Source organism: Haliotis asinina, chromosome 1 (assembly GCF_037392515.1).
Source record: "Haliotis asinina isolate JCU_RB_2024 chromosome 1, JCU_Hal_asi_v2, whole genome shotgun sequence".
In the NCBI taxonomy this organism is placed as follows: domain Eukaryota; kingdom Metazoa; phylum Mollusca; class Gastropoda; order Lepetellida; family Haliotidae; genus Haliotis; species Haliotis asinina.
In genome coordinates this window covers 57,859,787-57,885,943 of record NC_090280.1, presented here as the reverse complement: position 1 = coordinate 57,885,943, position 26,157 = coordinate 57,859,787, and the positions used below count along the sequence as shown (strand labels likewise).

Below are 26,157 nucleotides of genomic sequence, written 5' to 3'. Positions count from 1 at the left end.
ATCCAAGTCAGTGAGTCTGAAAACCCGAACCCATTCGTCGCCTCTTACCACTCTTTAAAGACTCTAAATTATTCATCAAACTTCAATTTCAACACTAACAAATTAAATATTCAAAGTATTTCGTATCACCAAAGATAGAGGAAAGGGCAGATAAATCTGCCCATCTTCACTTGGCCATTTTTTTAAAAGAAAGACTGGTGTATTCACACGTATATGAGGTCCCTCTAAACACACTTTTGACCCTCATTCAGAATACCACATGTTTCGCTACACAATGTATTTTTCACTCATATAATGCAACACTGAAGTAAATCTGCTCAGACAAGGAAATCAAAATTCAGTGCACAAACATCGAAATGTTAGTTCATGCATTTACTGTAACATTATCGAATCATTCATTTATTGTAACATCATCGAATCATTCATTTACTGTAACATCATCGAATCATTCATGTGCTGTAACATCATCGAATCATTCATGTACTGTAACATCATCGAATCATTCATGTACTGTAACATCATCGAATCATTCATGTGCTGTAACATCATCGAATCATTCATGTACTGTAACATCATCGAATCATTCATTTACTGTAACATAGCTATATACTGATTCATGTACTTCAGCACTCCATCCGATTGTATCATGCACATTTTGTAACATAATAATGCATTGACTTATGCATGTATTTCCACACTACAACCAAATACCTTATTCACCTTGTGTAACATAGCAATTATATACTTCAGCACTGCAACCAGAGACCATGTAATAGCCGATTTTATTATCTCTGTTGCAACCAATTGTCTCATCCTGTAACGTAACGATATTTTCGCGATGGGTCGTTGATACTGACATCCAGTGATCGAGAGAAATATTTGTCAACGCTTTGATCAGGCACTAGTTGCCTGGATATGTGCGCTATATAAATAAGCCTGTATAAAGCACATAACAATGTTTTGGTTCATACACATACTGTAACATAGAAATCGGTTGATTTATGTGCATACTAAAATCATGCAGCATATTAGTTTATGCATAGGTACTGTAACATCGAAACACACTGGTTTCCGTGCTGTAACAACACAGGCTGACTATGGCATACGTTCTGTCACAGCAGTGTTGCTGTACTCGTATGTGAACACATAAGCCTTAACCCTTTTTGGGGAGTGAAACATTCCTCTTTATTCCACGTGTATAAAGAGTTCTCTCCCTTTTACATCATAAAAAACGGAAAAGTAACAAACTTAACCGAGAAAAACCCATGTACTGGTAAGAAACACACATGAAGGGTTGACTTACCCGTCACATCACCCCCCACCCCACCCACCCCTACCCCACCCCACCCCTAACGATAGGACTGGTGAGTCCAAGCAATACGCAGGTAACTGCGCAGTCCAGGGCCCCTTGCACAAAGCGATCTTAGCGATACGACTATCTTAAGCCTATATTGGAGAATTGGAGTTACTATCCTTGTAGCGCTAAGATCGCTTTGCGCAAGTGGGCCCAGGCCTTCCTTGATACTTGTTACACATACATCATCGGAAAAAAAACAGGTAAGCTGCTGTAGCTACACTACAGGCATTGCGGACATGTTAAATACAGTCACGTAACAAGTAGATAAAGTGTACACTCGTCACGCTGGAGATCCGGGGTCGATTCCCACATGGGTACAATTCGTGAAACCGTTTTCTGGCTTTCCAAGCCGATGACTCGTATTCGATTCCCCAGATGGGTACAACGTGTGAAGCCGATTTCTGATAACCCTCGTCGTGATAATGCTGGAATATTACTAAAAGCGGCGCAAAACTAAACCATCTTCTCCGTGTATCAAGACAAGACTAATCTTTGACGCCATGATAATTAGCTGTGGAATATTCTTCCTACATTTATAATCGGTCGAAAACGTTTCTGTGTAATTTTACAAAACATTTTCTAATCATGGTCAATAGATTTGTCCTTGGACTGCGGCAGGACCTTGGCAAGGGAGGACAAGCAGGCATATGTAACTGCCATACCTAGCATGATGCTGAAAATCAAATACAGATAGGTGTAGGATCCATAGTCATTAAACAGGAGGCCCCCAAAGAAGGGGAATAGCATGTTACCAGCACCGGAAGCCAGAAAACAAATTGAAGTAATTTTCGGATGCAAATGTAGAAAATCAGTCACCCACGCAAGAACCCCAGCTAGATATGGTGCGGAGAAATAACCAATTGTTGGCGATAAGATCCACAGTGCAACAGGATACCTGCTCCCTAGACTGACGAAGATGATCCCGACGACAACCAGGCCTGCCAAATGAGCTGTAATAACTTGAAAGTTGGAGAACCGACGAGTATAGAACCCACTTGAGAGCCTGCAGACTAGTGATCCCAACCAGAACAGTGACGTCATCGTCACCATATCATCCTTGGACATGCGCAGTGGCCCTGTAACTCCGTACACTGTTAAGATGGCGGAATAGGTTGCCGGCAGCGAACTGAGGAGAATGTACATGACAAACAGGGCAAAGAAGAAGACGAGATAGATGGGTTTGAACTTGAATTCTTCTTGATGATCGAGTTCTACATACTCTGGTGTCTTGGCAACTTGCTGAAGTCGGATGGCTCTGTAAAAAAGCCAGTAGTACAGCTGCGACAAGGTCGCGGGGAGCATATAGCAAGCCAGAACAAAGAAGGCCCATTGCACACGGGTATCTTCGGCCGTACACTCAGTGTTCATTCCTGCACCCTGCTCGGAAATAATAGAGTCCCATACATGCACAAGGCTGGTGGAATTGGTAAGAGACAATGGTTTGCTCTGGTTGACGGAATCGACTGGGTCTGTCTGATATGGGCAAAGGAAGGGCTTGGCGATTAAAGGAGCCAAAATGGCCCCTACAGATGTTCCACAAGCCACGAATTGGAATGGTGGTCCTTTCTTCTCCCACAACTCGCCGCATATCTGCATTACAACTGGAAAAGAAGACGTTGGTTAATTACGTTACAAATGTGCAACGGCTGCAATCAGCTACGAACAATGATGGCCTATATCCATCCACATAGTCAGTCATATGGGAATCTGGATATGGGAAACTCACTAGAGCGCTATGGGAATCTGGATAACGGAAATTCACTTGGTAATTTGTAAATATCCTTTATCCAGAAACGTGAAGGAAATGTAGAGAAACAGTTCGGAAACTTAACTTGGTTATTGTTTCTGTGTATTTTCTAATCATACTATCTATTCCGATAACAATTATTTAGCAGTGAGCATAACGATCGGAAATGCGTATAAAACAATTTACCTATCGTAAGAGCTTTAATAACCACTTGCATGCACGAAATGTCGAGCAAATTCTGTGTGCATATTACAGACGTGGTGACATTCAGTTATTTCTCACCTTGAGAAACTAATTTTATGGAATGATAACTTCTTTATTGCAGTAGACGCGACGTTTCTATATACATATGCTTATCAAGCATGTGGTGTTATGGATATCTACACCGAAACATCGCATCTGTTCCAATAAAGAAGTTGTCGTTCCATAAATTATATTCCTTGTCATCATGCCTGCTTTTAAATCATCATTACATTGAAGAAATCATCTTTGTTGCTGTAAGATGCTTAATGTGATAAATACCATCACAATACTCACAGCATACCACGAGTCCTCGGGTTAGTCCGAACACAAAGACCATGAAGTACATGTAGAAGAGATTATGAACCTGCGGAATGGCTGCCACCGAGACACACCCAACCGCCAGGCTGAGGAACAGCTGGAGGCGATTGTCAAACTTGGGGGCCAGGAAGCCAGCAGCGAGAGCCCCGAGCATGGACCCCAGGCCGCTGGAAAAGAACAGATAGGCCAGAGCGTCTAGGTCCTTCTGAAGAAGAAGCTGCAGGTCCAGAAGAGTAGGGCCTAGGATGCAGTTGTGGATGCCCTGAAATGTTAGTGACCTGAGCAGTCATCTGTTTGTGGCCATGAGAGAGATATTGGAGTCTTTAAGTACATTTGCTGATGTCATGAATCGTCACTGAGTTCATTACGTGCACATGTGAATGCCATGAAATGGTGAGTGAGTGAGTTTAGTTTTACGCAGCACTCAGCAATAGTCCAGCTACATGACGAAGGTCTGTAAATAATCGAGTCTGGACCAGACAATCCAGTGATCAGCAACACGAGCATCGATCTGCGCAACTGGGGATCGATGACATGTGTCAACCAAGTCAGCAAGCCTGACCACCCGATTCCGTTAGTAGCCTCTGCCATGAAATAGTCACTGGGGCCTTTCATGCAAATTCTGTGAACGTTACTCAAAGGCTCAAATATATATATACACAAGAATGGGTTGCAGCACTGTCATTGTCAAGTAAATGCTTCTGTTACAGAATGTTTAACTACTATACATACAGAGAGGATTATCTGTTTTCACTTATTATCAAGAAATTTCGAAATACATTTGCTCGGTTTAGGTGTTCCTCAAATGACTTGTCAATGGAAACAGGGAGATATCAAAAAATAGATTGTGTACATTTTGTGATCTTAATTGTATGTAAGATGAATATCACTTCCTCTTAATTTGCTCATTCTATTGGGAGTGAAGAAAAAATCGATATCGATATCCTGATAGGGTGAAATGTTCTTTGTTAATGAGCACTGATTACAATGTCCTTATCCGTAAGTTGTCAACCTTTACCTATCATGCATTGCTGTAAACGAGTCTTTGACAGTACTTCCAAAAGAGTTCTACGAGTATGCACATGGAATTGAGCAAATGAAGCACCGATATGAGAAGTGCCTTGCAATCAAGGGTAATTATGTGGAAAAATTGAAATATTAACATCTGACCAAATCGTTTGTTGTCTGTGTTAGGCTTAGAACTTTTTGACCAGCCCTCGTACATGGAAAGTATGTACTTATATTGTTATTGACATGACATGACATGACATGACATGACATGACATGACATGACATGACATGACATGACATGACATGACATGACATGACATGACATGACATGACATGACATGATACGACAAAGTGCTATGATATTGTGCTCTATGTTTTTGTATACTATGTGCCTGTGGCCTTCAGTATAAATAAAGAACAAACACTGGGACCAATCAGTACAACTGTGGATGTCATGTAATAACCACGGGGTCATTAGGTACACTAGTGGAAGTCATGATTGTGACATTGAGGTCATTAAGTACATGTCATAACAAAATCAATACACTTATGGGTATCATGCACTAGTCATTAGGGTCATTAAGTACTAATGTGGATGTCATAATTAATAATCACTGTCATTAAGTACAACAAACACACAGCACAACCTCTCCAATGATCAATCCTTGCACAATGTGGAGTCGGCACCCTACAGTTATGGGATCCATCAACATTTCAGGATTGTTAGTACCTGTTCAATGCTCCACTTATCACAGTAATGAGTACTGAACGTGTTGACCACTACACTGCCACTTCCAGTGTTCAGCAGACCAACAGTCCGTACACATCTCTGTCAAGTCATACGTGCACGATTAGCAGAATCAAACAGATTGACAAAACTAATACTTCACTGTGATAAATCACACTTCCCTGAAAGTGTCCAATCAAAAATGACGCACCACGTACGTGTGTAGCGTCATGTACGTCACATGGAAACGACGTTAGATGATTTGGTGTTTATGTATAGGATATGTGTTGTTTAAACCTGTTCTATTGCTTGCTAATCATATATATACTATAGCATAGTGTCATAGTAAGTGTGTGCGTGCGTAGGTTATTGCGTGCATGCTTGCGCATTATACAAGCCCCCGGTTTTTGAAGAGTGTGTGATGTAGGGATCAAGGAATGTCTTCGGGGAATATTTACATTCCACATTTGGCAAATACAACTTAATGCAAAACTATGCGTGGTTCATGTTTGACTTACCCTGTGGTTGAAGGCCCAGAACAGCCAGAACGTCTGTATGAGTTTGGACCGTCGGGAGATTGCAGTCATCATGTACCTGCAAACGCAAACTGTACATTAACAAGCATCCATAATATCTGAATAAGTATATACCTCGCGCAAGAAAATCTAGATTCTTAAAGTAGTCTTTGCTGAAGGGCGCACGCAGCAATATTCCAGCTATATGACTGCGGTCTGTAAATAATCGAGTCTGGACCAGACAATCTCGTGATGAACAGCATGAGCATCGATCTCACTGGGATAATATGACATCTGTCAGCACAGTCATCGAGTCTGACCACCCGATTCCGTTGATTTCCTCTCACGACAAGCATGGGTTACAGACAACAATTTTGATCTGGACCTTCATGGATCTCAATAGATAAAGATTCTGGAACGTGTTATGATAAACACAACTACTGTTCTGTCTATTCATGTGGAGCTGTGAATGTGTTATGATAAACACAACTACCGTTCTGTCTATTCACGTGGAGCTGGGAACGAGTTATGATAAACACAAATATCGCTCTGTCTATTCATGTGGAGTTCGGATACAATTGCATGCGTATATTCCATTTAGCAAGTATGATAGCCTACCCCAATCCCGTTACCACCGAAAAACATAAGTTCCTGATGATCAGCCCTACCCCTTATCGTCACAAAAATGTGCACAATACCAATCCTCATCTAGATTGGTTACGATAAATTGAAAATATGTGAATTATCATGGATCAGACTTTTAGCAATATTCCGACAAAATCATGTTGAGGTATGCCAGCAATCACATATAACCCCTTGGAGAACTCGTTTCGAGCCTTGACCACAGGTCACTCCACTGCACCCTAGTGATAGTTCGTTGTGTCCAATACCTAATGATCCGTTTGGAATCGTGGAAAGGACATTGTCGCACTTGGTTATACTTTGACACTTTTGATTGCAGTGGTAAGCGCGACAATGTTCCTTCTGGGATTCCACTATTTTAGATAAAGGTATCAGTGAGTGAGTTTAGTTTAAAGCCACACCCAGCAACATACCAGGTATATGACGACTGTCTGTAAATAATCCAGTCTGAACCAGACAATCCAGTGACCAACAGCATGGGCATCGATCTGCGCAATTGGGAACCGATGACATGTGTCAACACACGTCATCGAGCCTCACCGCCCCATCTCGTTAGTCATATCGGCTTTTGTGGCAAGCATGGGTTGCTGAAGACCTATTCTACCCAGGTTCTTTACGGTCAGTAATAAAGGTATCACTATGCAGAATCTAGTGTTATCTCTCCTTCTAGATCAAGATGACATTTTGCGGTCCAAAAGGCGTTAAGCCAAACCCTGCTCCCTACTATACCTATGAGTAATATGATGTTACGCCTCAGTATCCCATCAGTATCTTGTTGATTGGGTGGTCTAGTGGTTAAAGCGTGCGCTCATCGTCCCGGATTTCTGGGTTAGATTCCCCACACGGATACAATGTGTGAAGGGTTTTTCTGGTGTCTCCCACAGTGACATTGCTGGGATATTACTAAAAGCGACTTAAAACCATACTCACTCTATCAATAGCAGGGATGGAAACTCCAAAAATGTTTTTCCATACACTGTACCCATGTAGATAATTGAATCCGTGTTTTATCCGTGTCGAGTGATTGAATTAGTTTAGTTTCACGTCGCTTTTAATAATATTCCAGCAATGTCGCGGTTGGTAACACCAGAAATTGGCTTCACACATTGTATCCACGTAGATAAAAGAACCCGGGTATTCGACGCGATAAGCAAACACTTTAACCACAAGCCTATCTATACATATGAACAAACCCTTTGACAAATTAGACATTTTTAAGTGAAGAAGGTAATGTCAAGACTTACCTGTGAGCTGTTGCTTGGTTGTTAGATTGCTTTAAAATTATGTCTGTCCGTGCGTTTTCTGCGTACTCGCTGGCAATAACACAGAATCTGCATTTTCAGTTTAATCCAACGAATGTACATACTGATTCATGTAAATTAGCTGGAATATTAACTTACAATCGTCCCTCGTTAAATCTGGAAGACAATAAATATGATTTATGTATGGCAGTGCATATCGTTGCGGTGTCTGGTTTCCTTCTGCAAAGCATCATCACTGACTGAACAGCTTTCTGGTCAACACAGTGTCGATTCTATCATGCAAATAATTCATTTTAATTTATACATTTAGTTTGAATCCTCCATTAGCAGTTCAACTTCTGATGAATTATAGATTCATATATTCAGATCAAATGTATTCTGGAGTTTGCCGTGGAAAAACATGAATATCACTTTTGTGTGTCGGTATCCGGGTGTGAAAGGCCCAGTGAACCATTTGGATGAACTTGACTGTTTGCCTGCACCTACGTCCGAGATGGCTTAACCTGTGATGATTCGGCAACAGCTTGTATGCCTACATGTAGAGAGTATCAACTGTCTAGCATGTGTCTTATTGCTGACAACGCAGTTAACGACAATGACAAACAACAGGTGGAAATAGAAACAATGCCATTCACACGTGGTGACGACAATGCTTTATGGCACAGGTTTGCTCAGAACCAAGAAGATATCCTGAAACCAGGTGATCGGAAACTGCGTAGTAGCTATTCTGTACGCGAAACTGGAACTGTTCCTTGCTAGGTGTCACACACATTATGGAGGAGACGTTTAGGCTGCTACGCTATGAGTAATGCATTATTATACTGGAGAGGACGTTTTGGCTACTACACTATGAGTAATGTATTATTATACTGGAGGAGATGTTTAGGCTGCTACGCTATGAGTAATGCATTATTATACTGGAGAGGACGTGTTGGATACTACACTATGAGTAATGTATTATTATACTGGAGGAGATGTTTAGGCTGCTACGCTATGAGTAATGCATTATTACACTGGAAAGGACGTGTTGGCTACTACACTATGAGTAATGTATTATTATACTGGAGGAGATGTTTAGACTGCTACGCTATGAGTAATGCATTATTATACTGGAGAGGACGTGTTGGCTACTACACTATGAGTAATGTATTATTATACTGGAGGAGATGTTTAGACTGCTACGCTATGAGTAATGCATTATTATACTGGAGAGGACGTGTTGGCTACTACACTATGAGTAATGTATTATTACACTGGAGGAGACGTTTAGGCTGCTACGCTATGAGTAATGCATTATTATACTGGAGAGGACGTGTTGGATACTACACTATGAGTAATGTATTATTATACTGGAGGAGACGTTTAGGCTGCTACGCTATGAGTAATGCATTATTATACTGGAGAGGACGTGTTGGCTACTACACTATGAGTAATGTATTATTATACTGGAGGAGACGTTTAGGCTGCTACGCTATGAGTAATGCATTATTATACTGGAGAGGACGTGTTGGCTACTACACTATGAGTAATGTATTATTATACTGGAGGAGATGTTTAGGCTGCTACGCTATGAGTAATCCATTATTATACTGGAGAGGACGTGTTGGCTACTACACTATGAGTAATGTATTATTATACTGGAGGAGATGTTTAGGCTGCTACGCTATGAGTAATGCATTATTATACTGGAGAGGACGTGTTGGCTACTACACTGTGAGTAATGTATTATTGTACTGGAGGGGACGTGTTGGCTGCTACACTATGAGCGTAATGCATTGACATCCTGGAGGAGAGATTTTTGGCTGCTACATTATAAGCATCAAGCATTATTATACTGGAGGAGACTTTTGGCTGCTACACTATGAAAGGCACCCAGTGTTCTTCTCGAGGAGCTGCCTACTGCTGCATGAGTGTCTCACATTATTATACTGGAGGCGACGTTCTGGCTGCAACTCTATAAATGTAATGCATTATTATACTGTAGGAGATGTTTGTGCATAGAAGTGCATCATCGCAGGTACCCCTGGCTACCAGTCAACATCTCATTTATCTTACCGGACCCCGAAATGTTAATTTGGAAATAGTATCGGGTCATAATAAAAAGTACCAGTATTAGGCAATTAACAATACTAGATTTGCAGATAGCATAGAATCTGGCAAGAAAAACATATTTAGAGTTATCTCCCTTCCGTCGATTTGCATCGGTAATTTCTGTAATTTGAATAATTGAGTAATTTCTGTGTCAATGATTGGAGGTAAAGAATAACTAACACTATGTACAAAACAATTGTTTTTGTGATTGTTTCTGGTATGATCTACACGTGACTGTCGCTGTGACTTATGGAGACGCCGTAACGAGGAACGTCACAGGAGATGATCCATACAGCTGAACCCTGATAGTTACAGTGTGGAATTTGCATGAGAGAGAGAGAGGGGGGGGGGGGGGATGCTTTTGCGCTGCTGTAACAATTTTCCAGGAACATCAGAGGAGGAGACACCAAAACCTGGCTTCGGACATTGTATCCAAGTGCAGAGTGCAGAATCGAATCCGAGCCTTCGACATGACGAGCGAACGCTTTAACTACTAGCCTACACCACCGTCCGTTTGCGTGTGACTGCAAGAAGGATTTCATCACAATAACTGAGGCATTCAGTGATCACACGTTATGAACAGGAAGTACTTATTTCCGTCGTCGTCCCACATTTTGGTAGTATCCTCTTGCTTCTCGCCCGATATTCAGGATGACAAGGTTAGACCTCATATGTCTCCAGTCGCAATCGCCCATTTGCAGAACAGCTCTATAGAAACATTGCCATCCCATAGAACATCTGTATGTCTATCTTGGTTCGAGACAGAGATCCTCCAGATGGAATATACGGGAACTGACGCTGGTTCTTCATGAAGAATTACATACGAATATGATATGCTGAGACTTTCATGATAATGATAATGACAATAATTCACTTATATAGCGCCTAGTATCCATCTGACTAGTTGCTCACTGGACGCTCTAATCAGAATCTGATTATCATTACCCCGGATAACCCAAGCTGCCTGTTAGGCGCTAGAAGGTTATAGTCACAGGACTCTATCTCACCGAGTACCCATTTTCTGCTTGGTGAACAGAGGCAAATTTGAACAAACTCACTTGCCTAAGGTGAGACCACATGTTCCCCATGTGCTACGTTGTGGGGCAGGACCGAAGTCCAAGAAACTATCAGGAGTTAAGCTGTCAAACACGGCCACCCATCCCAGGAATCTCCACGCGTGATTACCAGTATTAGGAGGAGACTGATATCCTTGGGTTGACTGCACCAACTACTGATGTGAGTGGTGGTTTACAAAATCATTATTTGAGAACTGTATAACGATTGGTAGCTTTGTCATGGCGGCCATACGTTTCGGCTTCTACGAAATTCATGTTTGTGTATCGTCCTCTCAATTTGCAAGGAAATTGTTTAAAAAAGTTTCATTGCATTTTTTCCTCTCCCATCAGGGCATAATATGTAATAGCCATTTTATTTTGGGATTAAAAGTATATACAAGAACACGTGGTGGCGCTCTATAGATGTGCGCGCCTCTGTCTGTGTGTGTGTGTGTGTGTGTGTGTGTGTGTGTGTGTGTGTGTGTGTGTGTGTGTCCACGAACTTGGTGTCCACGAACATTATAAATGTGGGGTGGTGTCCACGAACAGGGTATCCACGAACTTGTTGTCCACGAACATGGTGTCCACGAACTTGGTGTCCACAAACATGGAGTCCACGAACTTGGTGTCCATGAACATGGTGTCCACGAACATGGTGTAAACGAATTGTATCCATGAACATGGTATCCACGAACTTGGTGTCCATGAACATGGTGTCCACGAACATGGTGTCCACGAACACTATAAATGTGGGGTGGTGTCCACGAACATGGTATCCACGAACATGGTGTCCACGAGCATGGTTTCCACGAACATGGTGTCCACGAACACTATAAATGTGGGGTGGTGTCCACGAACATGGTATCTACGAACTTGGTGTCCACGAACATGGTGTCCACGAACTTGCTGTCCACGAACTTGCTGTCCACGAACATGGTTCCCACGAACTTGAAGTCCACGAACATTATAAATGTGGGGTGGTGTCCACGAACATGGTATCCACGAACTTGGTGTCCACGAACATGGAGTCCACGAACTTGGTGTCCACGAACTTGGTGTCCACGAACATGGTGTAAACGAATTGTATCCATGAACATGGTATCCACGAACTTGGTGTCCACGAACATGGTGTCCACGAACATTATAAATGTGGGGTGGTGTCCACGAACATGGTGTCCACGAACTTGGTGTTCACGAACATGGTGTCCACGAACATGGTGTCCACGAACATTATCAATGTGGGGTGGTGTCCACGAACATGGTATCCACGAACTTGGTGTCCATGAACATGGTGTCCACGAACATGGTGTCCACGAACACTATAAATGTGGGGTGGTGTCCACGAACATGGTATCCACGAACATGGTGTCCACGAGCATGGTTTCCACGAACATGGTGTCCACGAACACTATAAATGTGGGGTGGTGTCCACGAACATGGTATCTACGAACTTGGTGTCCACGAACATGGTGTCCACGAACTTGCTGTCCACGAACTTGCTGTCCACGAACATGGTTCCCACGAACTTGAAGTCCACGAACATTATAAATGTGGGGTGGTGTCCACGAACATGGTATCCACGAACTTGGTGTCCACGAACATGGAGTCCACGAACTTGGTGTCCACGAACTTGGTGTCCACGAACATGGTGTAAACGAATTGTATCCATGAACATGGTATCCACGAACTTGGTGTCCACGAACATGGTGTCCACGAACATTATAAATGTGGGGTGGTGTCCACGAACATGGTGTCCACGAACTTGGTGTTCACGAACATGGTGTCCACGAACATGGTGTCCACGAACATTATCAATGTGGGGTGGTGTCCACGAACATGGTATCCACGAACTTGGTGTCCACGAACATGGTGTCCACGAACATGGTGTCCACGAACATTATCAATGTGGGGTGGTGTCCACGAACATGGTGTCCACGAACATGGTGTAAACGAACATTATAAATGTGGGGTGGTGTCCACGAACTTGGTGTAAAGGAACATGGTGTCCACGAACTTGGTGTCCACGAACATTATCAATGTGGGGTGGTGTCCACGAACATGGTGTCCACGAACTGTCGTATTGAAACTTTTAAATAGATGTTATTTTGAGGTCAGGAAATTCAAACACCGTTTCAGAAGTGTTGTCTTGAAACTTTGGCGATAGTGAAATAACTGTATGTAAGTACATCTTGTTTTGCAACAAATGTTCAAGTACTTGGCAAGTATGATTTTTGCTTTAAATGTGTCGTGTAGGTTAGTGGTGTACAAATTAGAAAATTCAAATGTCGGATCAAAACATGTACATTTCTGAGACTGGACGCATACAGAAATCTTTTGAGAAGTGTAGTATGAATTCCATTTGACTCTCTACTATATGCGGTCGGTCTTAAACTGAATTAAGTTGGATCTTTGTGCATATGGTCGCAGAATTCCTCCATCCACACTTCTTTCTTTGTAAGGATTGTTATTCTGCCCAACGAGTTTGCCGGAGATTCGAACACGTCCACATGGTGTGATGGCATAATATGTTTTTAATATGCAGTACATCAGTAGTAAATAGAGTAAAAAGAATATTAAATTTTTTGTACAAAAACAAGACAAGGGATTTTCAATTCTTCGCGATATTTCTTTATACTTTTACTTAATAGATTCCGTTTTCGTTTCTTCATTCGTTACTAGGTTCTTTGCAAAGAGCAGGAACAAGCTAGCCCATAAAGCAATGCTATAAGTATGACATATAATACATTGTAGTAACACACTTTTAAACATATCAAAACATTTTTTTCACATGAAACAATAACATAGTGCACCATTTCAGCACATGATAAATTTTAAACATGATTCTAACACAATATGTTAACATTTACCACAAATGTTCTAACACTATTTGACCTATGAAAAATGTGATAACACTTTGGAGTGAGTGAGTGAGTGAGTTACGTCGCGCACAGCAGTATTCCAGCTATATGGCGGCGATCTGTAAGTAATCAAATCTGGAACAGACAATCCAGTGATCAACAATATGAGCATCGATCTGCGCAAATAGGAACCGATGACATGTGTCAACCAAGTCATCGAGCCTGACCACCCGATCCCATTAGTCGCCTCTTAAGACAAGCATAGTCGCCTTTTATGGCAAATAACACTTTGGATTAAAATATCTCCGTGACATTGCTGGAATATTGCTAAAAGCGATGCAAAACTAAACTCACTCACTACTTCCTAACAGCTAGTCGTCATGTGATAGAATGAAACACTTGTCTGGGTCCATTAACACTAATTTGCAAAGATTGTTCAAATTCTAGATTGCCAGGGTCTTAGGGTTTAGGTTTTACTGTAAACCATTAAGTACGTTTCAGGACTATAAGGTATTATCGGTGCGGGATTAAACTGTAAACAGTAGTTCTGGATTAATAGATGTTCCCTGCTTTTGGGATTAATCAAGCTGAGTAAACGTTTTGGTGACTTTCAAGAATTGCAAATGCTAACTGTAGGCGCTTCAACAAGGCTACACCACCGCGCCCTATCCTGAAGGACAGGTGTGGAAATAACAGTATACTTAACTGAGCCCTGTGTGATCCAGAGCCTGGATCTTTAAAATGACGGTCAAAGAAGAAAACATTAATCCCATTCCTATTACCATACTCAATACTAAATACAAGAAACTTATGGCACCAAACGCGTGACAGAGAAGCCCCCCGACAAATGGTGACAACATGATACCTGCTCCGGAACACAGAAAACAAAGGGAGGTAATTTTCGAATGCACCGTCAGAACTTCTGTCACCCATGCAAGAACACCAGGAAAAACGGGCCCAGAAAGGTAACCCGAGGAAAACGAACAAAGCCATACAACAAGAGGATATCTGTTTCCTAGACCGACGAAGACGATGCCCACGACCACTAGACCCGACAGGTGAGTTATTAGTACTTGGTAATTGGTAAACACTCGGGTAAGGAAAACACTTATGAATCTAGAGCTAAGAGAACCAATGAAGAACAAAGCAGTTATTGTCGCCATTGTTCCCTTGGCAATGTGCAATGGTCCTGTAACACCGTAAATGGTCAAGAGGGAGGCGAAGGTAGCGGAGAGGGAGCTGAGGGAGAAGTACATTACACAGAGACTGATATAGAAGAAGACACAAGCTGGTGTCAACTGCCCGTAGTGGTCAAGCTCCACGTACTCCGGCGGTTTGGTTTCCGGTTGCTTCTCATCACGGCGAACAAACCAGTAGTACAGTTGAGACAGGCCAGCGGTGAGCGTGCAACAGCCAAGAACGAAGAAGGCCCATTGTACGTTGGTGTCATCGGCTGTACACATTGTGTTCTGACTTCTAAGCTGAAGGGGGCTAACCGATTTAAGCACAGATTCCATTCTGCTTGAGTTGAATGGCAAGACGTTGGTCAGGTACGAGTCTTTGGCGAGTGTCTTATTCAAACAGAGGAATGGCTTGGAGATTAGTGGAGTTATGATGGCCCCTGTTGACATCCCACAGGCAACAAACTGAAACGCTGGTCCTGTCTTTTCCCACATCTTTCCGCAAATAAGCATCGCAACTGAAACAAGCGGGCCAGATCAATGTTACTAAAGCAACTAGAGGTGTGATACAAAACAATCACGATACGTATCGCGATATCTTGGAACGATACGATTCGATTCGATGCTCATCACGATGTGCTATATTTAGTTGTTTTCTTTAAAAACGTATATTTTCATATCAAATAGCAGTGTAAAATTTCAGTGGCTATTTCAATATCAATTTCTATGAAAATTAACAGTTTTAAGGTCAGCGATACGCATCACGATATGAAAATAGTATCGACATATTTATCGTCAGATAAAGTATCACGATTATCGATACTACGAAGCATCGTCACAGCTCTAAAGGCAATAGTTCAACATGTGTCTTATAGCATACAAGTATGTCATATTTGGGATTAAACTTTCTTAGCAATGATTATTGTATTCAGCAACCAACTTAATGACCGATATCAGTGCGTTTCAATAAGCAGATTTTCCATTATAAACCTGTACTTTGTATGCGTGCACGCATGTGTTATTGGCGTTGTAGCGTTGCCCCAGGAGAACTCTCTCTCTTTGTCTGTCTCTGTTTTCCTTTAACCCGTAAAGGTCCCGGGGTAGAACTGGTCTTCAGCAACCTGTGCTTGCCATAAAAGGCAACTATGCTTGTCTTAAGAGGCAACTAACGGGATCGGGTGGTCAGGCTCGCTGACTTGGTTGACACATGTCATCGGTTCCTACTTGCGCAGATCGACGCTCATGTTGTTGGTCACTGGATTGTCTGTTCCAGATTTGATTATTTACAGACCACCGCCAAATAGCTGGAATATTGCTGTGCGCGGCGTGAACCTAAACTCACTCACTCACTCTTAATCTTATGAAGCTACTAAAGTTTTCATACAATCGACCCTTGAGACAAACGATCGACAGCGTGTGATGGAAGACATGTAAATAGCTTCTAACTGGAAAGATCAATTCACTGACAAAAAGGTTTACTGGTTCTAGCCCCTCAAATATAAATTATTCGTTACAACTCCTCCCTTTCCATGGCAATTCTGTAAATTTAGTCGAAATGCCAACTGTAAGGGCGTTCATGGGGATAAAAAAGAAGCCCCTCGACTAATATCTCACAAGTGATCACCAGCCCGCTGGTGGTGCCTAGTATGAAGACCATGGTGTACATGTAGACGATATAATGGACATGCGGGACGGCCACCAGTGACGCCGATCCGACCATCAGGCTAAGGCACAGCTGGATACGAAGATTAAACCTTGGGGCCAGAAATCCAGCTGCCAAAGCCCCTAACATCGACCCCAGACCATTGGCGAAGAACAGATAGGACAGAGCTCTCAGGTCCTCCTTGAGAAGAAGCTGCAGGTCCAGAATGGTAGGGCCAAGAATACTGTTTTGTATGCCCTGAAACAATAGTATGTTTTAAAAGTATATTATTAGAGATAACAAAGGGGAGTTATGGATTATACGTACCACGTGGCTTAGAGTCTGAGCTGGTAGTAGTTTCCTTTGGACATTTCGCATTTTCATGTTTAGAAAGGAAATAAGAAAACGCACAAGAAAATGCATGGGACATTATGGTAACCTACTGATGCAGAGGTGTACCCTCACTTGGGTACAATTTGTAAAGCCCATTTTCGGGGTCTCTTGTATTGCAAAACGCAGCTCAAAGCTGGATATCCTGCACACGAACAAATTCCCACATCTGCGTTACATAATTCCTCATGACATCTTAGAAAAACAGAAGTCTTAAGCTATGATTACACGATGCCATTTATGTACTAGTACTAGAATTTGTACTTTACTAAGAAAGTGAAATCCCAAATATGACATATGTTGCAAGTCTTAAGCTGACATACTATTAAAGTCGGTGATTTTCAGTAAAAAGGTGTCACATGAATTGATATTGGATAACTGTAATGAGATAAATATTTTAACAATGTAACAGGGTTCTGACTGTGATACGCATTTGAGCGTCAAATGGCCATAGGGTTTTAGGCGATTGGCCGAGCGACTCACTGTCCTTCACTGATCCGTGTATGAAACGTCAAATTCAGATAATCAAATTGGATCATTATACATCCGCCTCTTTTCTCAAGGCAATCCCGGATTCAGTGACACGTAATCAAACATCATTGACGGCTTGGTTCATTCACAGGTTGGCAACGTACTTTCCTCGCTTCGGTTCGAAAAATATTTTTCATGTCAAAATATAATATCGCAACCATCAAAGGTATACACTCATTACTTCACTGGGTTCAACTCCATGTTGAACAATTACTCACGTAATTTTTATTCAATATTTTAAGAGCGACTCGTGGAAAATCAGACCGTTCTTCGCCTCCATTACCCCTTCCAGCTTCCGGTTCAACGAAGTGAAGGAACAGGGTATTATTCCATATGGAATGCTTACAGTTACCTCCCTTGCTTCATTCGCTCATTACGCCAGAAATGGGTTTTTTTTAAATGCTACGAAAATGCTAACAATAGTGACGGCATATAAGACAAATAAACTCCAACAGGTTCATGATAAAATTAAGCAATGAGGTATTTCATTTTAATTTCTGCTTATTCTTGTTCCGTCACTCCATTCAAAGGGAAGCTGGCAGGGGTAATGGAGGTGAAGAACGATCTGAATACCACGAGTGGCAATATTTTATTTTGACATGAATAATATGTTTCGATCCGAAGAGAAGGTAGTACGTTGCCAACCTTTGCTCGCTTCGCTCGCATATAAGAAGACTGGTAATATTCTCTAGTCAGGTTTCAAGACACAGATCCGCACCGAATAGTAGAAGGAGCCTCTGATTGGATAGCGTCTTCTATTATTCCCACTCCTTTTAACGTGCAACTATGTTATCCAATCAGATACTCCCTCTACTATTTGGTGCAGGTCTGTAGCCTGAGATTTGTTTACTTCCGCCCATGTGTCCTGACTTCGTACGAGAAAGGACGATAAACCTATCGGAAGCTTTAAGCGGAAATAAAATCACCAGGTTTGTGATACGCAAGGTTATTTGTAGAGGTCAACAGAGTAAAAATGGTGCAATTTTTTCAATGGTCACAGCGAGGGAAGCTTTGTCAGACCGACACCGACCCGAGGAGAACCGGGCGCCAATTTGTTTCGATTTACTATCACTGCTTTCTACATGTTAGGTATATCTAGCGATGTGCCAAGGTTGGTGCATAAATAGTGAACGGTTCTAAAGTTCTGCTCCGGCAAAGATAGATGTGCACGGACGGAACCGACACACATGGCGCATTTCAATACCCCCCACCCCCACTGCTTTGCGGGGGATAAACATTTCGAATGTTAGCGATGTGGAAAATTCCGAAGTTATCACAATTTGATTCGTTAATCTGCGGTGAAGCAGACTTAAAATCAGATGAGCGTCAATATAGAATTGATGCCGTGTGATTGTTCTGAGCAACCATTCAAAATATTGCATATTCTTGATTCATGGAAGAATGTGCTTATTACAGCACATTCCTCTGTTGTTTGGTGGTTTTACTCCTGGTTCGTTTTCTGACAAATTCACTTGGAGTTTTTGTTTCAACTTAGGAATCAACACGTCACAGTAATAATGTTGATCGGTATTTAATTTGGTGATGCATAGCTATTGTCCAGGTGATTTTGTGCATTGTCAAAACAAGAATAACACCATCGTATTTCTCTTAACAAGAATATGTACATCCAGAATATCATTTACGGTGCTTAGGTCATTCACATTGATCGTACAAGACAAATACAAGTCCTTTACAGTCTCATTTACTACAGTTTTACAGTAGCATTCTCAAGGACCAATTTCAGCTGATCCCTAAAATACAAGTCTTGCACTATCAGATAACTGGATATTCCCTTTTGCGGCTATCTTCCTCAGACCTTATAATGGCATAACTTGATAGACTGTGTCTTAGATAAAGATGAACATAGAATCTCGATGGGATTTATTAGCATCATTTTAGGCCTTTGGCCAGCATGTATTATAATTTAATAGACTGTCAATTGTTGACATAGTGAGCAGCAACGCGTATTCACTGTATTACTGTATTCACTTTTAGTACAGCAACACAACGATAACGGTCAGTTTGTTTGTTTGTTGTTTTTTTATTTATTTGTTTATTTTTATTTTATTTTTATTTATTTTTTATTTTTTTTTATTTATTTTTTTTTTTTGGGGGGAGGGGGTCTTTTTTTTAAGGAAAAGTAGCATTAACGCATTTACACGAGTGAATACGTATATAATTGTGTTGTAGGCGGTAATAATTACAACAGTATTTCATATATCTATATTTACAGTGGATATTATGCTAGCTATGAAGGGCAGACTTTAAAATCAGTGCTTCTTTAGCGAACTTCAGCCTAGTGGATAAAGCGTTCGCTAGTGACTCCGAAGACCCGGGTTCGATTCCCCACATGTGTACAATGTGTATAACCCATTTTTTTAATTTTCTTAAAAGCGGAGTAAAACTACACTCACTCACTGACGAATGCCATTTATGTTTCAAGTATCTTTAATTATTAAGAAACAACAATTTAACGAGATACAAAAATAGATAAGAAAAACTTGGTATGTATGCATTATTTTCTGAACGATGAATATGTCTCATCCTCACTGTACGTATTGTTAAAATTAGGTTAAAAATGAAAGTTTCTTCGCGCAATCTGAACAAAGTCATACATCTGTATTCATATTTGTAACCTACTATTCAACTGTCAGCAATGACTTCATATATTTTTCGGACAACCGGTGAAGATCCGGGTAAAAATTGGTCTTCAGCAACCAATGTATGTCATAATAGGCGACTATGCTTGGCGTAAGAGGCGACTAACGGGATCGGGTGGTCAGGCTCGCTGACTTGGTTGACTCATGTCATCGGTTCCCACCTGCGCAGATCGATGCTGTCTGGGGCATGTCTGGTCCAGACTCGATGATTTACAGATATCAAGTCTGGAATATTGCTGAGTGTTTTATTGTTGTTATGTGCAAGTCAGGTTATGTTTAATTCTTGCTTAACAATTCACACCAGTACTATGTACACCTTTGGTTATAACCGATTGGAAAAACTGTCATAGAACATATATAAAGTATATTTATATTCATCTGTAACACCAATATTTACAATATTTATATAACACATAAATCTTTCTTTGCAGAAAAAATAGCATTGTCATCAAAAATAACTGACACATCGACATACAATCATTACTTCAGCTGTTCCATATGTTCCATGCTGTTGAATATACGTCTTCAGTCTTAATACATCTATAATACTCAAGGGGGCGTTGGTGTAGCCAAGCCGTTAAAGCTTTCGCTTGTCACGCCCATGACCACTTCTGGTGTCCCTTGCCGAGATGTACTAGAATATTGCTAAAAGCGGCGTAAAATCATGCTCATTCACTCACTTATAGATTATAGAACGCCTTTCTGATCTCTTTAACAGATTACCCGAGGCCCATGCATGACTCAAACCATTACAACAAGATCAAGGTCTGTAGATCTGCTCAGAAGATCATTCCGATCCAAGATCCCGTGTCTAGATATTGCCTAGACGTTCATTCTGATCCCGGCTCCCATGCCTAGATACTACCTAGGTCTCTCCAGTCACAATGTACCTAGACATTTGCCTAGAGTTCCCTTCCACAAGCACATCTTTAGATACCAAACAAAAAGTGAGCTACAAGAAAACAAGAATGTACGCATCTTGCACCTTGACTTTGTGAGTAGTCATTGATATGAGTGCCATTATCATACGTTCTGTATACCTCAATTAACATAATTGATGTACCATTATTGCACCTAAAAAGGGCGGTGGTCATGCACGGTAACTGATGACACAGCCGGTCCTAAATCGCAGCTAAATCATTCCCGATTGTTAAAAATCATACCACATGGCGTCTTGCGTCTGGGCTATTTTCAATGTATATACTTAGACATGAAGCAAGTACTATGAAATGAGTATGGCATTCGATAACATATGAAGTTGTACATAATAAGCACCATTTCTGTATGGGGAAATATGTTCAATAGGGGAATGGAATGAACGTCTAGGCATTATACCTGTGTTTGGAGTACTGTTCAAAGCAGTATCTAGACACAGGAGCCGGGAATGGAATGAATATCTATGCATTGTACCTTTGATTGGAATACACTTCAAGGCAGTATCTGGGCTGGGAATGGAATGAAGTTCTCGTTGTAATTCATTATGTACAAAATCCTAGATCAATGGCTATTAATAAAACAAATGTGTTAAATGCATTCCACTCATTCGAGATATGTTTGAGTAAACTACTTACCCTATGGTTAAAAGCCCAGAACAACCACAATGTTTCGATAAGCTTGGACCGACGAGAGGTATCTTCTGCCATGAGGGATTAGCTTTAACAAACGGAAAATAATGGATTTATAGTTCAGGTCCAGGACAATTAGTCAAAAATTAACACAACTTCCATCTGAATCTTACTGAGGAAACAATATGTCTTATACTGGGCGTACTTTTAAGAACATGAATGTAAAATTTGGGATAAGACATTTTGCCCAAAGGTAGTTATCCATTTGTCAACTGTGGTTCCCCTCCTGTTGATATGTCTCTTTTGACACGGTCAAACAATGCAATCTATCAAAGAAGCTCAACTTAATCTTCAGATGTATTGATTTGATATCTTTTAAAGACGATCAGGAAAAGTCCTCGACTGATTTATTGATCTGATGAGTCCATATCGCTTTGTCTGTTCCACAGACATGCGTATAGACGTTCTAAAAAACAAGTCTCAAACGTGTTTGGCAAAAAGGATTAACTCGACTTTCCAACAGTGGTCTACCTCCACATTCCAACAGCACCAGCATTCAGTGTGTGCACTTCTGAATTCTTAAATTCAAATCAAGTAGGTTTCTTTCTAAGAAGATTTCAAAGAGCTTATTACGCAATCTGAGCAACAGTCGTTTAATCAATATTACGTCGAAGTCGAAAATCCCTGAAGCAGTGAAGTCTTCGGAATATGGAAAGTATTTGCTTGCCATGTATACTGACAAATGAAGTTAAATGGAAGGCAGACACCACGATACTTGTTGTTCGAAAACGGCCCACAAAAAAGGCTAATATAAAGATAAAGCTTTGTTTCATAAAATGAACAAATCAATTATGATACACAAACATTACCTTATTCTTAACCAGCAGCGTGTCACCTTCAACATCCAGCTTCTGTGTGTTGTGACATTGCTTACCAGGCATTGGCTGTAGAAATATTCCAATAATATTTCCAATCAGAAATCAGTGGAACTGAACAGCACGTGACTAGTTTTACTTTATTAATATTTGTAACAAGCTTGGCCCATAACACGTGTGCTATAATGAGGCTGGTACGCAAGGGTTTTGGTTAAGAAATGCCACAAATCTCATTCGGCCAGCATGTCCAGTATTTATCAGGATCGGTGCCTGCCCTGTTGACGTTGATAAGCTTAAACGTCATGGCATTGTAAAAAGCAACGATCTCAGTATTTTTGAAGTTAATATAAATATATTTATGTGTAAAGAAATCTACAAAATAATGTTTGGGCGTTTGAATTAAAAATGGTTTTGGTGTGTTTCACCACCCTTGTTTTACGCTGTTTTATACAATGTTTCATTTCACTCTAACTCAATGAATATTGAATCAGTTGGTTCGCTGCATATTCCAAAATGTTGTTTAATGCGCCCATTAATCAAGCAAGAAGTGATTTACCTTAGAGCATAGATGATCTCATCACTAGTAAGTTTGTACATGACTATCAAATTTTCGGGTGTTCCCATAGTTTTATTTGTTTGAAGTATATAATGTTTTGTTATTAATGTAGATGTTTAATGAGTAATTATTCCAGTCGGTATAGCTTGCAAAAACCATTTCTGATTGATATTTCATATCTTTATTTTTCTGAGCTTTTGATAACAGCCACTTTTCATCCATCATTTCAAACAGAGTGTATATAACGCCATTCCCAGAACAAATGGAATATAGATTCATTTGCTATAGAACAAAAACCAGATAACATAGTCGATTACTTTATATTCATCTCTTTCTTGTATAAAAAGTTGAAATTGTATTCCGGAAAGGTATTTACACTGGCCAGACTTGTCAGACATAAAAATATGTTCAAACCATAATAATAAAAAAAATAAATAATTAACGTCAAGTGCATCGAGGAATGATGGAGAAACGCTGAATAACCATCTTGAACCTGTAAATATGAATACTTTTGATGTTTGGGTAAACTAGGTAACCCTCTGCAGGTTGGTTACCAACTGTGAAGGTTGGTTAGTACATGTCACAGTTTTTGCATGCCACCGCGTTTTCCCTACAGATATGGCCACAGCAACGAGTGAAAGGTAAGATGAAGTTTCCGTTCCTTGTATAAACCTGGTAATTTCTTCACGAAAATTAAGAAAGGATAGAGCACATTTATCCTTATGATGAAAATATGCTTTCATGACCGATTTTCAGACATCAATTATGCATTTTGACCCTTGTTTTCAACATACCTTTCTCATTAGGAAAAGGTTTAGGCACAAGTTATCCAACTTAGAAAAGCTCTCTCCTTTTTCTCTGTCCTGGACAGTTAGAACTGAATTTGCTATGGATAGTAAGGATAGTAAAAAGAAGCAAAGGCGTGTCAGTTCCATGAGGATAGCAAATGGATGCCTGTTAGTAAAGACGTGTCAGTTCCATGAGGATAGTAAAAGGATGTCTGTTTGTAAAGACACGTGTCAGTTACATCAGACCCAAGGCTAGCGAGACAGCAATCCACATCAAATGTTGAAAAGTCCTCCACCACAAAACGAATAAAAACCTCTACTTGATTCCGTAAGTGAGAAGATACGTAATCAAGAGTAGTAAAGCAAATGTATAATTTCTGGCTACGTGTCTATTCCACATTTAAGATCGTGGAATAATACCCTACGACTTAAGATAAATACATGTATGTGGTCAACATTGCACTTTTCTGTAATAAAATGGCATACTACCATTGGCTTCAGGCTACATACACGACATAAGTATGTTAACCAAAATATACATTATCAACACGTTATATCTGTAGAAGAGTTTATATCTACAGAAAACTACATATCTACAGACAACTTTATATCTTCAGGGCCCACTTGCACAAAGCGATCTTAGCGCTACAATGATTGTAACTCCCATTCTCCAACATAAGCTTAAGATAGTCGTAGCGCTAAGATCGCCTTGTGCAAGTGGGCCCTGACTAAGCATCTATAGAAGAATTTATTTACACAGAAGACTATTTATCTACAGAAGGCTTGATATCTTCAGAGGACTATGTCTCTGCAGAAACATTTGTATCTTTAGAGGAATTTATAATCTACAGAGGACTTTATGTCTGCAGAATACTTTATATCTTCATTAGAATATATATCCACAGAAGAAATTATATCTAAAGAAGACTTTGCGTCTTCAAAGACTTTAAACATACATGTACAACCATCAAGGTTTTGATGTATAGATATGCCATGGTAAGACATTTAATCAGTCTCTGAAGGCAGCCAAGGCTACAGATTAAACGTACATGCTGCAAAACTCCAGAACAGCTACTCCTCACAGTATAGTAGTGGTTATAGTATGTACATTTATCCCAATCCAGGGAATTTAAATGATCCTCATTGTAGTACAGCCATGACAGTCAAACATTACAACGTAATATATATTTCAGTTTCGAGATAGATTACATTCGTTCCCATATATATCATTATTCATTTCTTTCATCATTAATGATCTATGACAACACTTTGACGGGAGTCAATTATACGCATGGTTAATCATGAATTGTGAAACATTATTTTCAGTACTTTGTTAACTGGTTGTTATTAGTCACACGTAAGCAGTAAACAGCCGTAGCAGGCCGCTATCGGAAAGCTTCACAGACGCCACACGGGTGGCAAGCACCTATTGACGACTTGGTATTGTTAACATCCTAAAGCCAAATGAAACATTAAATAATAACAGTACACATCACTACATACATGATGCTCTGCGGACAAAGGGGTTATTTATCTCCAGCAAAAGAGTCAGCATGACTAGTACTGAATCTGGTATTAGGCCGCACTCAGCAATATTTCAGTGGCGGTCTGTAAACAAACGAGTCTGGACCAGACAATCCAGTGGTGTACAGCGTGAGCACTGATCTACGCAAATGGGATAGATGACATGTGTCAATCAAGTCAGCGAGCCTGAACACCCGACCCCGTTAGTCGCCTCTTACGACAAACATGGGTTACTGAAGATCATTTCTAACCCGGATCTTCACGGGTCGAGTCAGAGTCAGACAACAGAGCATGGGCCCGTGAAAATCCGGGTTGGAATTGGTCTTCAGTAACCAATGCTTGTCGTAAGAGGCGATTAAGGGGATCGGGTGGTCTGGGCCCCATTTCACAAACCTGTCGTAGCGCTACGATGGTATCGTATTTCAACTGGATAGATCGATGTTCATAATTTTGATCACTGGATTGTCTGATCTCGCTTACGTACAGACCTCCAACGCATATCTCTAATATTGCTGAATGATTCTTTGAAAACAGACTGCACTGCATGAATACCACAAATGGAGCGTTGTTTAAAATGGTAAACTAGAGAACTTGGTGCTTTTCTGCAATGCAAGAAACA

The 26,157-nt window shown here is 40.7% G+C and overlaps 2 protein-coding genes across 3 annotated transcripts; both read right to left on the bottom strand.

The window, feature by feature from the left end:
- Nucleotides 1–1,936: 1,936 nt before the first annotated feature.
- LOC137281412 (sodium-dependent glucose transporter 1A-like) lies at nucleotides 1,937–7,887 on the bottom strand. Its single transcript, XM_067812624.1, has 4 exons — nucleotides 7,805–7,887; nucleotides 5,922–5,997; nucleotides 3,642–3,927; nucleotides 1,937–2,958 (listed from the first exon to the last, which is right to left on the bottom strand). The coding sequence occupies exons 2-4, from the start codon at nucleotides 5,991–5,993 to the stop codon at nucleotides 1,937–1,939; spliced, it is 1,380 nt and encodes a 459-aa protein (XP_067668725.1). The 5' UTR covers nucleotides 5,994–5,997; nucleotides 7,805–7,887.
- A 5,686-nt stretch (nucleotides 7,888–13,573) lies between these two features.
- On the bottom strand, nucleotides 13,574–22,752 carry LOC137281397 (sodium-dependent glucose transporter 1-like). 2 transcript variants are annotated; one of them, XM_067812602.1, is made up of 4 exons: nucleotides 22,665–22,752; nucleotides 21,802–21,883; nucleotides 16,622–16,907; nucleotides 13,574–15,525 (listed from the first exon to the last, which is right to left on the bottom strand). In XM_067812602.1, the coding sequence occupies exons 2-4, from the start codon at nucleotides 21,871–21,873 to the stop codon at nucleotides 14,528–14,530; spliced, it is 1,356 nt and encodes a 451-aa protein (XP_067668703.1). In that variant the 5' UTR covers nucleotides 21,874–21,883; nucleotides 22,665–22,752; the 3' UTR covers nucleotides 13,574–14,527. The 2 variants fall into 2 exon arrangements, with proteins under 2 accessions (XP_067668703.1, XP_067668712.1); XM_067812611.1 differs by having other exon boundaries at nucleotides 16,632–16,907; nucleotides 22,665–22,737.
- Nucleotides 22,753–26,157: the final 3,405 nt, after the last annotated feature.